Source organism: Ipomoea nil, unplaced genomic scaffold, assembly GCF_001879475.1.
Source record: "Ipomoea nil cultivar Tokyo-kokei standard unplaced genomic scaffold, Asagao_1.1 scaffold3169, whole genome shotgun sequence".
In the NCBI taxonomy this organism is placed as follows: domain Eukaryota; kingdom Viridiplantae; phylum Streptophyta; class Magnoliopsida; order Solanales; family Convolvulaceae; genus Ipomoea; species Ipomoea nil.
This window is the reverse complement of record NW_017619597.1, coordinates 1,204,731-1,217,976: the sequence shown is the minus strand read 5'-3', so window position 1 is coordinate 1,217,976 and position 13,246 is coordinate 1,204,731. Positions and strand designations below refer to the sequence as shown.

The window sequence follows — 13,246 nt, the reverse complement described above, 5'->3', positions numbered from 1 at the left end:
GAAGACAAATAGATGTGGAATTGATGCAATTTATGGTACCAAAAAGTGTGATTATTCAACTTAACTATTATTAAATCAATTACCGATACAAATCGTTTGTAAATCTCACAAATTTCATTAGAAATTTAGTTATATGTTATTGAAAATAATGCACAAGATATAAAAAATACTGCCCAGAATTGTGCACTTGAAGGCAAAGAAACATACACTTGAAGGCAAAAAATCAGCACCAAAAGAAAAAAAAAGGGTTCACTTGAATGCTAAGTATTTTTTTTTACACAATAATAAGATACACATACATTTTCAAAAAAGATACACATACACTTGTAGGCATTAAATTGAGCACATGAAAGCATAAAGAGGATCACAAGAAAGCAAGGAAGAAAAAAAAAGGATACTAAAAGGGAAAATTCGAAGGAAATTAATTATGCATTCTTAGAAAGGTAAACATGCACTTGACGGCTACAAAACGGTGCACTTGAAGGCTACAAAACGTGTACTTGAAGGCCAAAGATTTGCACCCAAAAGCACAAAGATGCGCAGTCAAATGAGAAACTAAGTACTGAAATAAAAATGATGCACTCGAAGAAGAAAAATATGCAGTTGAAGAAGAAAAAATGTGCACTCGAAGAAGGAAAAATGCACACTCGGATACAAAAGACAAGTTGACTTATTTACTCAAAAATAACAAATATGCCATTGCGCGATTTTTAATTAAAATTCAATTTGGACGGTTGATTTGGATTGCATCTATGGCTGAAAATTGTTTGCATTTTTTACCTGATGAGGCATTTTTATTTGATCCGGAATATATATATATATATATATATATATATATATATATATATATATATATATATATATATATATATATATATATATATATATATATATATATAGAGGGTTGCATTCACATGCAAACCCCCTTAAAATACAAATGTGTGGACATAATCTAGCCATAGGATATCATTTGATCAATGGACGGGATGAAACATTAATAAGGACACACGGATTAGTAATTAATGTAGAAAATGGTAAAAGTGGGAATGTACCAACACTGTAAAAACGGAAGAATTTTAATAGAAAAAGAATACAATTGATTCCTAAAATATGCAACGGTAAAGGAAGTTAAAATTGGGTAGGATTTGAACACATCATACTCCTGCGGATGAAAAATTATTCACCAACGACAAGGATATTCTGACGGAAAAGTGTGCAACCATGGGCGAGAGAGAAGATCCCATTCGCGACAAAAACGAGCGAAATTACGACGCCATACCAGAGTACATTGATGCTACAAACCCAGGTAATGATCTGTGTGCAATGCTTGTGTTTTTTAATTTTTCCCCGCTACAAAAATAGGGCAAATATGAATAATGGCATACGCGTAGCAGAAGAGTTTTGAATGTAATGTATACAATTCTGCAAATTAAACAGCTATGGAGACAATATGGCGTAGGTTTAGAGGTCTGAATGAACTAGTGCACACGTTATTAGCCGTATGTACACACATTTAGAAGTGGCGTGCACGCATGCGTAAATGTGTCTGCATGGGTTATTTTTCCGTTTCATAACGAAGTGTTGTGCACGAATGCGTAAATATGTGTGCATGGGTTAATTCTTCCATTTTGAGTGAAATATTAGTAACGACTTGGGGGTGGGAAAAAACCAATCTATTATTAGAATTTTTTGTGTGCACTAAGTACCAATTAATAATAACTTTGCAAATACAGGCTTGTCTTTGTACCATTTACGTGAGGGGACAACCATAAGAAGAGCATTACCTTTGGTGCAGGCCTCCTTGCGAAAGAAGACGTCGACTCGTACGAATATTTATATGGCCAGCTAACTCAAAAAAAGCTAGCCACTGTTGCAATTTTTTTTTTATTTTTTTTTATTTTTTTTTAGCTACAATCAATAGTTGCAAATTCTTTAGACATAAATGCACAAAGTTATCCAAAGTATGTGCATGTGCTTTGGTTTTAAAAGCACACAGGCTAAAGTTGAACTACTTACTTCAATACCATTAACTAACATCTTATACATAATTTAAATAGTTGTTAATACACACAGAGTAACACCATCGTGCACACATGAGGTCATTAGACAGCATAGGCTGTGTTGAGAATTGTACTAATTGGGTCATGCACACGGTATAGCGCCACAGTGCACACACCTATTCATTCCCCTAAAACCAACTGAATTCATTTAGTGGTACAAGACTATGCACACGGAATTATTACAAAGTCCAATCCAACAAACACACGCGCACCCCAAACGAAAGTAGACAACGAAAATTAAATAAATGCGGAGCAATTAATACCATAAATTTGTCAGTAATAAACATACAACTAACTGTGAAAAGACAAATTTCAAAGGGACCCAATGAGGAAAAATAGGTGCAGCCTGTACTTAGTAAAAAGATGACAACTCAACAAACTAAATAGTGGATTAATCACCCACAAAAATTAATAATGGTATCTAAATTAAAACCCTAAAAAAGGAAGTCATACCACTACTTAAACTGCAAAATACAATCCATCAAACCAAGTATACGAAACCCACTACGGACCTACAGGATCGATGACACGGAATGATACGCCCGATAAACATTGCTCCACTTGAGTAAATTGAATTATGATGTTGCAAGTTCCTTCATGTAGTGTAACAACTTCTTCATACTGTCATGGATATCTCACTTGATCAGGATAAGCGAATTGCATTGTTCAGGGATAGACTGCACGAGGAGTTTCATATGACGCCATAAACCGCTCCTGACAATTTAACAAACACGCCCAATAATCAACAACCCCAACCTCAACCAAAGACCTAGGTGCCAATGACAACAAGTCCGCCCACCGCGAACCCCTACCACCCACATCAACCAAAATCTCCTCCCTAAACGAAAGTAATGGAAAAAAACACACAGATCAAACACACACAATCAACAAAATATGTGTATCCAAGGAATTGGTTGGAACTGGAACAACATGGAAAGAGATATCCCCTCGGCCAATAAACAGTTCATGGACCTACTAAACTTGGATGGCAAGGAGATGGAGAAGGATGATATTTACTGGAGAGAAAGCTCAGGACTCTTCTCGGTTGCTTCCGCATATAATATTGCAACCGGTGCGATCAACAATTCCAACAGTCATTGGGAGAAAATCTGGAAGATTAAAGTACCTAATAAAATATGTGCGTTTTTGTGGCTCTTACGGCACCAGCGGATCCTCACAAATGCCGAGCGAAAACGGAGAAGTTTCACTTGGGATGCGAGCTGCAGTTGCTGTGGTCACAATGAAGAAACAATTGACCACCTCTTCCGATACTGCAGGGCGGCAAAGGATGTCTGGAGGGCGTTCCTACCTGGCACAGAAATTATGAGACAGGATACTTTAGATTTTGAGAGATGGATGGACGACAACATTAGTGGCAAAATTAACACTCGGGAACAGAGCAATTGGAAAGAAGTTTTCGCCATTATTCTATGGTGGATATAGCGTTGGAGGTGCAATCTGGCTTTCAACAATGAAGACTGGGATGCAATGCGCAAAGTGGATTGGATCAATACGTATGCTGATCAGACTACCAAGGTGTTCCGAAAACAAAGGGAAGTTCACTTCATGATGATAAATAATCAACATGGTAAGTACTCCGTTGTGAATACTGATGCTTCTTTTTTTAATCTTGACAGGCCTGCGGGATGTGGAGGATTAATGAGAGACGCGAATGGCAATTGGAAGAGAGGCTTTAGTTGCATTGCAAAAGCCGACACTGTGGCAGAAAGCGAAGCTTGGGCACTCTATCTCGGAATCAAATGGGCTTGGAATAATGGAGAGAAACGAGTTCGTTTCCTTTGTGACTCGCAAGAAGTGGTAAATTGGATCAACTCGGATACACAGATCCTCGGGCCATGTGGTAGAATCATTAAAGAGTGTAAAAGCTGGCTAGACAAGGATTGGGAAGCTAATGTTCAACACATTACGAGAGACCATAACAATGCGGCGAATGCTCTAGCCAAGATAGCTTTGAGAAGACAATGTGATTGGATTGAGTTCACAAACCCCCCGAATGAGGTTTTGAGCTATCTCCAAGCTGACGCTGCGAAGAGCTGCCTTACCAATGAGGCAATGAGAGCTAGGAATTAGCCTAGCTGGGTTCTCCCCTCCCCACCTTTTCAAAAAAAAAAATGGTTTCTGGAACTAACATGTTCCCCTCAGCTACACACATCAACCAGTTGCAAATAACCGGACTCTTCAGGATTGGCAAAATTAAGCAACCCCAAATCCAAATGTGACAGCTGCAAAGGCAAACCATCCGGCGGGATACCAACACCCCTGAAAGGTTTGACAGGGGCTTGACAAATAGGTCCATCAAACAGACACCGACTAGGCTCACCCCCATGAGAAGACGGCTGCACAAAAAGTGGCGGCATCAATAACCACAAAGAAGTATAAAGAGCACGGAATTAAACGTGCAAACCTGCCGTGCACACAGGAAACAGTTAGCATGCACATATGGATGCTCATGCAACCCCACCATGGTGCACGAAACAGTCTCACGATGTGTGAACGAACTGCATAAATCGTAACACACATACCAAACCAGACTCAACCGACATATATAGCGGAGCTTGAACATGCCTGAACCCCCCAAGGCAAGAACCCTCAGACACAAGATCAGAAACCATGGACACACCATCTACAATCCCACCAACGCAATCTCCACCAACGCAAACCCCTAGAAACCGAACATGGAATAACACCACATTGACAACAACATACAAATACAAGAGATTACAACGTGCACACAAGAAAATGCTATTATGCACACAGGAAATTGTGCATATATAAATCCCAGCAAATGCCTCCATTTATTCACAAACATGCACACATCAAACTCATTACTTAATAACACAACCTCACCAGTAAACCAATACTTGAATTCAAATTACAAACACCATTTAATAAAACTGTGCACACATAAATCACAAAAAATGCATCTACATATTGACACGCAAGCACAAGCCTAGAGTAAAAAATACACATTACATCTTATTTAAAGAATAAAAACAGAAAAAATGCATCCAAACTAACAATACATCTGAAATAGGCGTGATTCACAGATTAAAAACAAAAATAATTTCACAGAATAAAATTATAAAAAATTATATTTAGAAGACAATTGATCCCATCAGTACACCAAAAAAAAAAAAAAAAACACCCAGTAAAACCCTACTGTAATTCCGCCGCCTCAGCCCACTGTGAACCACCGTCCGCCACCCACCACCCACACAACAAGTGACGATGGGAAACACACATGCATAATCACCATCTACCAACCAAGCGACAACAACCCCACGAAAACCAAAAGCCAACCCCCCCCCCCCCCCCCCCCCAAAAAAAAAAAAAAAAAAACGAGAAAAAATTCGCAAGGAGATAAAAGGGGGCAAAACATACCTGGACTTACAACCCGAGATGGTGAATGCAGATGCTTGGCTCCACGGCGATCACCAACTGCGACCATCATCCGAGCTGCTGAAGAAGAGGAGACATCGATGGCGTGAAAAGCTTTGCAGACGCACGACAACGACACAGAGAGAGAAACCAGAAAGTCGAAAACACAGATAGTAATTGAATTTGAATAGGATTAGAATCAATTAAACAAAACTCAAAACCCCCCAAAATGCCCCCCTTAACGTAAAACAGAGTTGCGTTTCATTAAAATTCACCATAAATAATTAAATAAATCCTAGCCATCCATTCCCAAGATCCAACGCTTCTAACGAATCCACACGTTTGTATTTTAAGCTATGTTTGTATTTGAATATAATCATATATATATATATATATATATATATATATATATATATATATATATATATATATGTAACGAAGGGTTCAGGTGCGGGAATGACTTCCCATGCGGTTGTGCGGTTGGACGCACCTTAAGCATTAAAATGGCGCACATTAAGTATTAACTTCGCGCATCTTAGTTTATAACACTGACACACCTTAAACATACGAATCACGCACCTTAAGCACACAGCACACACACATTAAGCGCAAACTCACGCACATTAAGCACAAAACTCACACACCTTAATTTTCAACAACTTCTCACATTAAGCACTAACCTCACGCACCATAAGCACAAAACCCACGCAGCTTAAGCACAAATCTCACGCACCTTAAGTTTCAACAACTACTCATATTAAGCACACAACCCACGCACCTTATGCACAAACCATACGCACCTTAAGCACAAACCACACGCACCTTAAGCACAAACCACACGCACATTAAGCCCAAACCCAAGCACCTTAAATTTACCTAGATGCAAAAATGACCAAATTGTCACCGCGTTTTTTTTTTTTTTTTTTTAATTTTGGTAATCTTGGATGTTGATTTAAGTAAGATCAATGGCTCAGATTTAACCGCACAACTGCACCAGAACCTATATATATATATATATGGAAGGGTTCAGGTGCGGTTGTGTGATGGACGCACCTTAAGCTAGCATTAAAATGGCTCACATTAAGTTCACAAACCACGCACCTTAAGCACACAAACAAAACACCTTAAAAACACAAATCACGCACCTTAAGACACACAAACCACGTACCTTAAGAATAGAACAAATCACCTTAAGAACATAAACCACACACCTATGATTTTAAAATGGTTCACCTTAAGTTTCATACAACTGACGCAACTTAAACATACAAATCACGCATCTTAAAAAGGAAAATAACGCACCTTAAGCACAAAACTCATGCACCTTAAATACAAAACCCACGCACCTTAAGCAATAAACCGACGCACCTTAAGCACAAAACTCACGCACCTTAAGCACAAAACTCACACACCTTAAGTTTCACCAACTACTCACATTAAGTATATAACCCACGCACCTTAAGCACAAAACCCACACACCTTAAGCACAAAACTCACGCACCTTAAGCACAAAAATCACACACCTTAAATTTCACCTAATACAAAAATTACTAAATTGCCACCGCATTTTTTTAAAAAATTTTGGTAATCTTAGACATTGATTTAATCAAAATCAATGGCTCTCCTCTCACCCGCACCACCCGCATTTGAACCAAATTCTCATACAACCATTTTTATTTAATAGTATAAATAATTTGCTTTTTTAACATTGGTAAATCTAATGATAACGTCAATTACATTGATGTACTTAATTATGACATTTGATGAAGCTAAGGTTAGTTGCAACTGGTCCCTCGGACACACCAGCCAGCTTGTATTATTATAAAATGTTAAAGAACATGTACTGATGTACGTACTATACCGCAGCCATAGACAACTGGCCAGCTTGTATAGAAAAATGTGAATTCTATTATTGTTGCCAAGCTAAGTGTACTATTTTCCTAACACAATTAATCCTGATTGTATATCCAAAAAATAATAAATAAGTGAGTCAGTCTTGTAAGTAAATTAACATCGAAGAAGAAGAAAGAAAGAAAGAAATTAAAGCAGGCTAAGCTACACAGAGAAATTAAAGATGGAAGGCCAAACACCACATGCAATCTGCATTCCAACTCCAGCTCAAGGCCACATATGCGCCATGCTCAAGCTAGCTAAGCTTCTTCATCACAAAGGCTTTCACATTACCTATGTTCTCACTCAACTCAACTACACCCACATCATGCAAGCCAGAGACTTCGTCCCTCTGAATCAAACGCCCACCTTCCGCTTTGAAACCATCGCCGACGGCCTTCCGGCACGGGAAAACCGCCACAGCGCTATAGATTTCGCCGAGCTCTGCTTTGCGACTGCCAAGAATTGCTTCGCTCCGTTCAGGGAACTGGTTGATAGGCTGAACCTAGCACCGGATGTTCCTCCGGTTTCTTGTATAGTTTCCGATGCTTTTATGTCGTTCACTGTTAGAGCCGCCGAGGAGCTTGGTATTCCGGTGGCATTGTTTTGGCCGGTTAGCGGCGTCGTTAGTATGCTCCACCTACATTCTCCTCACCTCCGTGACAAGGTATCAAAAAACAAAGATATGAAAATGGCCCTCGAGACCGATCATATTATTGATTGGATCCCGGGAATCAAAAGTATTGGCTTGGGTGATATCCCAACGACAGCATGGTCGCCTGATCCAAATGACCCTTTGATTGACTACACAATTTCTGAAACTTCAAGAAGCTACAAAGCTTCAGCCATCATCTTTCACACATTTGATGAGCTAGAACCCGAGGTGTGCAACGCTTTGTGCTCCATGTTCGATCGAGCCTACACGATCGGACCCATTCCATTGCTTCTCAAGGGGTTTCCAGAAAGTGAAATCAACAAGATTGAATGTCACATGTGGAAAGAAGATCCCAATTGTATACAGTGGCTGGATTCTAAGCCTCCAAAATCAGTAGTTTATGTGAATTTTGGTTCCATGGCAGTTACCAGCCCTGAAAAGATGGTAGAACTCGCAATGGGACTGTGTAAAAGCATGCAAAGTTTCTTGTGGATCATCCGCTCGGAACTCCTTTCCAGCGATTGGTTTGCAACTCTCCCTCCCGAATTTATGAATGCGGTCAAGAGCAGAGGGTACGTAGCTGGTTGGTGCGATCAAGAACGGGTGTTGAATCACCCGTCCATAGGAGGGTTCTTAACCCATTGCGGGTGGAATTCGATACTGGAAAGTATGAGTGCCGGAGTGGCAATGCTTTGTTGGTCCTGTTTTGGCGATCAGCCGCTAAACCGGTTGTGTTGTTGCGCTCAGTGGGGACTTGGTGTGGAGATAGATAGTGATGTTAACAGAGAGAATGTTGGGAGTGTGGTGAGAGAGCTAATGGAAGGAGAAAAGGGTAGAGAGGTGAAGAAGAAGGCAACGTTTTGGAAAGAGAGAGCTGAAGCGGCCACTAGTGGTGGAGGCTCATCATTTTCCAATTTGGATAAGTTGATAAGGGAAGTATTATTGTGTGATGGGCAAGGCCACTATCCTAAGCATGTTTAAAAATGCAATCTTTATATTCTTGAAATAAAGGTGATGGAGATATAGTAGTTATAATATATTACTATGTGTAAGTCGTTTTATATGCATTATTTCCAAATATGCTAATATGATATTGTAACATTTCATATTTGTTATATTTGTATTTTTTCCACATACTTCTTTTTATGTATTTCCACCATTCTCATTTTCTCGTTTCTATACAACTTAATTCATAATCGTAAACGAGTATAACAATACTAACACACCACCTCAAGCACAAGGTTGGTGAGCCACAACATTGAGCTTGTCTCGAAGGATAGCGAACCTCGAACCAGGCAACGGTTTGGTGAAGATGTCCGCAAGCTGGTCCTTAGTAGAAACAAAATTGACGACGATGTCCCCGGAGGCCACTTTGTCGCGAACGAAGTGATAATCAATTTCGACATGTTTGGTGCGCGCATGGAAGACCGGATTGGCACAAAGATACGTTGCCCCGAGGTTGTCACACCACAAAGTTGACGGCTGTCCAGAGTGTAACCCAAGTTCACGGAGTAAAGAAACGACCCAAGTGACTTCAGCGGAAACATCGGCGAGGGCTTTATATTCGGCTATAGTAGATGAACGGGCGACAGTGCGTTGTTTCCTAGACAGCCAAGAGACAAGGTTAGACCCTAGGTAAACAGCATATCCACTCGTGCTCTTCCTATCAATCGGACAGCCGGCCCAGTCGAAGTCCGAATAGGCATGAATGGTAGTTGACGAGGATGGCGAGAGCCGTAGACTGTAGTCTAGCGTGCCCTTGGTGTAGCGTAACACACGTTTCACTAGCCCCCAGTGGTCAACGATTAGAGAGTGCATAAACTGACATAAGCGATTGACTGCATACAAGAGATCTGGCCGGGTGATAGTTAAGTACTGCAGTGCGCCCACTATACGGCGGTATTGTGTCGGGTTCTCAAACGGTTGATCAGACGGAGTTACCACCAGTGTGACGGCCGTTGGTGTGGCTAGGGGTTTACAATCCACCATTCCCGATCGACCAAGTAGGTCAGTCATGTAGCGCCGTTGAGAAAGAACTATACCATCTCCCACTGCAATTGTCTCAATACCCAAGAAAAAAAGAAGCCTGGTTTGCCAAGATCACGAATTTTGAAGGCAGTAGCTAGGCACTGCAGCATAGTACCAACCAGAGCGACGTTGTTGCCCATCAGAATGATATCGTCTATGTAAACAAGTAGAAACACTCGGGAATCACCCGCAGTATAATAAAAGAGTGAGACGTCTGTCTTTGATGACGAGAACCCTATAGACAGTAAGAAATCATGAAGCCTTTTAAACCAAGTCCGCGGGGCTTGTTTCAGACCATATAGAGAAGGCTGCAAGTGACAGACATGACCGGGGTTGGCCGGGTCTTCGTATCCTGGCGGTTGTCTCATGTATACAGTTTCTGCTAAATGCCCATTTAGGAAAGCGTTGTGAACATCCAACTGGCGCAGGGTCCAGCCGTTTGACACAGCAAGAGAAAAAAGCATTCGAACCGTGGTCGGTTTGACGACAAGGCTAAAAGTGTCAAAGAAATCTTCTCCCGCTACCTGATTGAAACCTTTGGCCACAAGACGTGCTTTGTAGCGCTCTACTGAGCCATCAGCAGTGCGTTTGGTGCGGAACACCTATTTGCACCCAATTATATTCATGTGTGATTCTGGTGGCACTAACCGCCAGGTGTTATTGTGTAGCAGGGCATTGAACTCCTGATCCATAGCCTCACGCCAGTGCGGGTGCCCTACAGCCTGGGAGTAGCAAGTAGGGTCAGTGGTTGCACTCAAGGCATGAAAAAGCTCATTTGTGCCCTTATTCATGTGACGGAGGCGCATGACATGATCCCGTCCTTGTGGTTGGATGCGAGGCTTGCGTACATGACCATGTGCGAGCCACCCGCGTCAGTCACCGCGGGGTAGTCATCAACGAGTATAAACTTGTGGGCCTACAAAAAATCCGATAGGTGAGGGAGAGACACCGGAGGGCCCGAGGCAGTGAGCGACGCAACCATGGCTTTGAGTTCCGGACGAAGGCCCCGGAACACGTAAAGATTTTGCTCAATTAACGATAGCGGACGGTCGACTTGCGCTAGAGATTCGACGAGGAGCTCCGCTCATCCCAAGTACTCTGCCGTCGAAGCGTTGCCTTGGCACAACGACTAGAACTGCCCCAGTAGATTCAGGCACCGGGCTTGGATAGAGGAACCAAGGGCGTTGGTTATCGAGTTCCAGACTTCCGCGGTGGTGTTCCGGCCAACGGCCAAGTGTAGCACTTCATCCGACATGGAGGGGACAAGGAGTGAGAGGATCGATTGATCCTGCTTCACCCACGCCTTGTGATCCGGATTGGGAAGAGGAACCGCCGCTGCTACACTTGTGAAGGGGTCGCTGGAGGAGGGGGCGGCGTCGATGGTCGCCGGTGGGCACGGGTTGCTGCCATCAACGTAGCCAAGTAAGTCTTGGCCCCATAGAAACGGAATTAATTGTGTACGCCAGAACAGGAAATTTCTGGACGTAATCTTCATGGAGACGTAGTGGTTGGCTCCGGCGAGAGGGTTTGGAGTAGTCGACGATGGAGTTCCGGCGGCGGAGACCGTTCGTTCCGAAGAATCCGTCGACTTGACTGAAGGTACACGGCGAGGGAGGGAGATTTGTGGTGGAGATAGAGAGAGAATCGATATCCTTACTGATACCAGATTAGAGAAATTGTTTCATTCAGTTGTAACAGGAAAGAGATTACAAAGTATATCTATAATACAACGCTAACATCTCCTGACTAATAGACTGTACTAAGTCAACTAAACTAACACCACACAAATACAAAGTGTAACATAAAATAATAATAAGAGAAAATTTCAATTTTGGTCCACTGACTATTGGAGTTGTGTTAATTGCAACACTTGACTTTCAAAAATGTTAATTTAGTACCCTGACTATGCAATTTCTATCAATTTTGGTCACGCCGGCCAAATTGCCGGCCAAATCTCACCGGAAAAATTTAATAGGTCAAATAATAAGGGTATTTTAGTCATTTGACTCATCTTCTTTCTTCTCCGATGAACTTTCCTCCATTTCCGGCGATATTCCTTCTCCAATGGTTATATATATATGTAGCCACTAGCCAGTGTTTCTATGTTTGTTCCTTTTATTTCATCACAAATAACTAACCATGGATTCTCGTGAAGAAGGAGAAGCACTTGCATTTACCAGAACATTGAAGCAAAACTTCCCAAATTTCAAATCTATTTCAGAAGCGTTGAAGGTTTTTAGGGATGGAAACATAGAACCCGCCGCTCTCGTTTCCAAGGTCTCCGAGCTTCTACGCGGTCGCCGTGACGATCGCCGGATTCAACTACTTCTTGCTGGAGAATCACAAGCTGCCGCTCCCCAGTGCCGACGTTCCCACCACGCCCCAGTTATCGTTGAAGAGACGAAAGCAAGTTCTAAACGAGGCCGTCGAATTCGTGAACAAAGTTCGGAAAATTTCCAAAGACGATGGAGTTTACGCCTTATTTCTCCGAGCGGTTACTGACTTTGAAGCCCACAGTGACATCATCCGAGCGGACAAACAAATCTCGGCTCTGTTCAAAGACAACCCCGGAGTTGTACATCGACTTCACCTGGTTCGCCGCCGCCGCCGACAACTATCGAAACCATGATGTTCGAGTATCATCATCGTCCCCAAGAAAGCTGACAGAATTGGGAAAATGTGAAGACAAAGTGTACAAGAGCGACAGGGTTTTCCATTCCGTGGAATCAACCAAGAAACCAACAGAGAAATTGCTTAAAGAAACGCGATAAAATGGCATTAATGGAGATGGTGGGACGATCACTACTCGATCTGCTATGAACATGAGGTGCATAAAAGAGATGTATGTTGAAGAACATGGATTCTCTGGGACAAGCTTATTGATTATTGGTGGAAGGAATCTCAGGGAAGGAATCTCAGAGAAGGAATCTCGCCGGAAATGGAGGGAAGTTCATTGGAGAAGAAAGAACATGAGTTAAATGACTAAAATACCCTCATTATTTGCCCTATTAAATTTTTCCGGCGAGATTTGGCTGGCAATTTGGCCGGCGTGACCAAAATTGATAGAAATTGCATAGTCAAGGTACTAAATTAACATTTTTGAAAGTCAAATGTTGCAATTAAAACAACTACAATAGTCAATGGACCAAAATTGAAATTTTCTCTAATAATAACATAGAATAATAATAATACTAACAATAAATAGGGAACCACT

General features: G+C 41.7%; 2 protein-coding genes across 2 annotated transcripts; one reads left to right on the top strand and one right to left on the bottom strand.

The window, feature by feature from the left end:
- Positions 1-7,533: 7,533 nt before the first annotated feature.
- LOC109167520 (7-deoxyloganetin glucosyltransferase-like) lies at positions 7,534-8,985 on the top strand. Its single transcript, XM_019316542.1, has one exon. It carries the CDS (start codon positions 7,534-7,536, stop codon positions 8,983-8,985), a length of 1,452 nt encoding a protein of 483 aa, XP_019172087.1.
- Positions 8,986-9,234: 249 nt separating this feature from the next.
- Positions 9,235-9,993, bottom strand: LOC109167519 (uncharacterized mitochondrial protein AtMg00810-like). The gene has a single exon (XM_019316541.1). It carries the CDS (start codon positions 9,991-9,993, stop codon positions 9,235-9,237), a length of 759 nt encoding a protein of 252 aa, XP_019172086.1.
- Positions 9,994-13,246: the final 3,253 nt, after the last annotated feature.

Coding starts and splice junctions, on each gene's coding strand:
- LOC109167520 (XM_019316542.1), top strand. CDS start 7,534: ATGGAAGGCCAAACACCACATGCAATCTGCATTCCAACTCCAGCTCAA.
- LOC109167519 (XM_019316541.1), bottom strand. CDS start 9,993: ATGGTGGATTGTAAACCCCTAGCCACACCAACGGCCGTCACACTGGTG.